The sequence below is a fragment of the Mesitornis unicolor genome, unplaced genomic scaffold, assembly GCF_000695765.1.
Source record: "Mesitornis unicolor isolate BGI_N332 unplaced genomic scaffold, ASM69576v1 scaffold27051, whole genome shotgun sequence".
NCBI lineage: Eukaryota > Metazoa > Chordata > Aves > Mesitornithiformes > Mesitornithidae > Mesitornis > Mesitornis unicolor.
The window spans coordinates 29,955-30,219 of record NW_010162142.1 but is presented as its reverse complement, the minus strand read 5'-3'; the positions used below and the strand labels follow the sequence as shown (position 1 = coordinate 30,219).

Sequence of the window (265 nt, the reverse complement as noted above, 5' to 3'; positions counted from 1 at the left end):
AGCGAGGGAGGGCCTGGTGCCACCCCCGAGCGCTGCCTACACTCAGGGGCTTTGCTGCCGTCCCCATGTCCGTGAGGTGGAGAGGGTGAGGGGTTCCTCACCGGCCGTGCCGCCACCCTCGGCGTCCCCAGCCCACAAAGAGGGGAGACTGCTAGCAGAGACTGCACTGGGGCTGCGGTCCTGCCCCCAGGCGCACCCTTACCCCTGCGCTTTTCCCCTCAGAGAGCAGCGGTGAGGAGGGCAGCACGGTGGTGCGGAAGGAGCG

At 69.4% G+C, this 265-nt stretch overlaps 1 protein-coding gene across 1 annotated transcript in view; it reads left to right on the top strand.

Annotated features, from left to right (window-relative positions):
- Positions 1–222: 222 nt before the first annotated feature.
- RNF113A (ring finger protein 113A) overlaps positions 223–265 on the top strand; it is a gene marked incomplete at its 5' end in the record, with an annotated part of 4,841 nt that continues 4,798 nt past the window's right edge. The window contains one exon of the mRNA XM_010193539.1: positions 223–265. This exon is cut by the window's right edge and continues 61 nt beyond it. Coding sequence (XP_010191841.1) covers positions 223–265 — 43 coding nt within the window.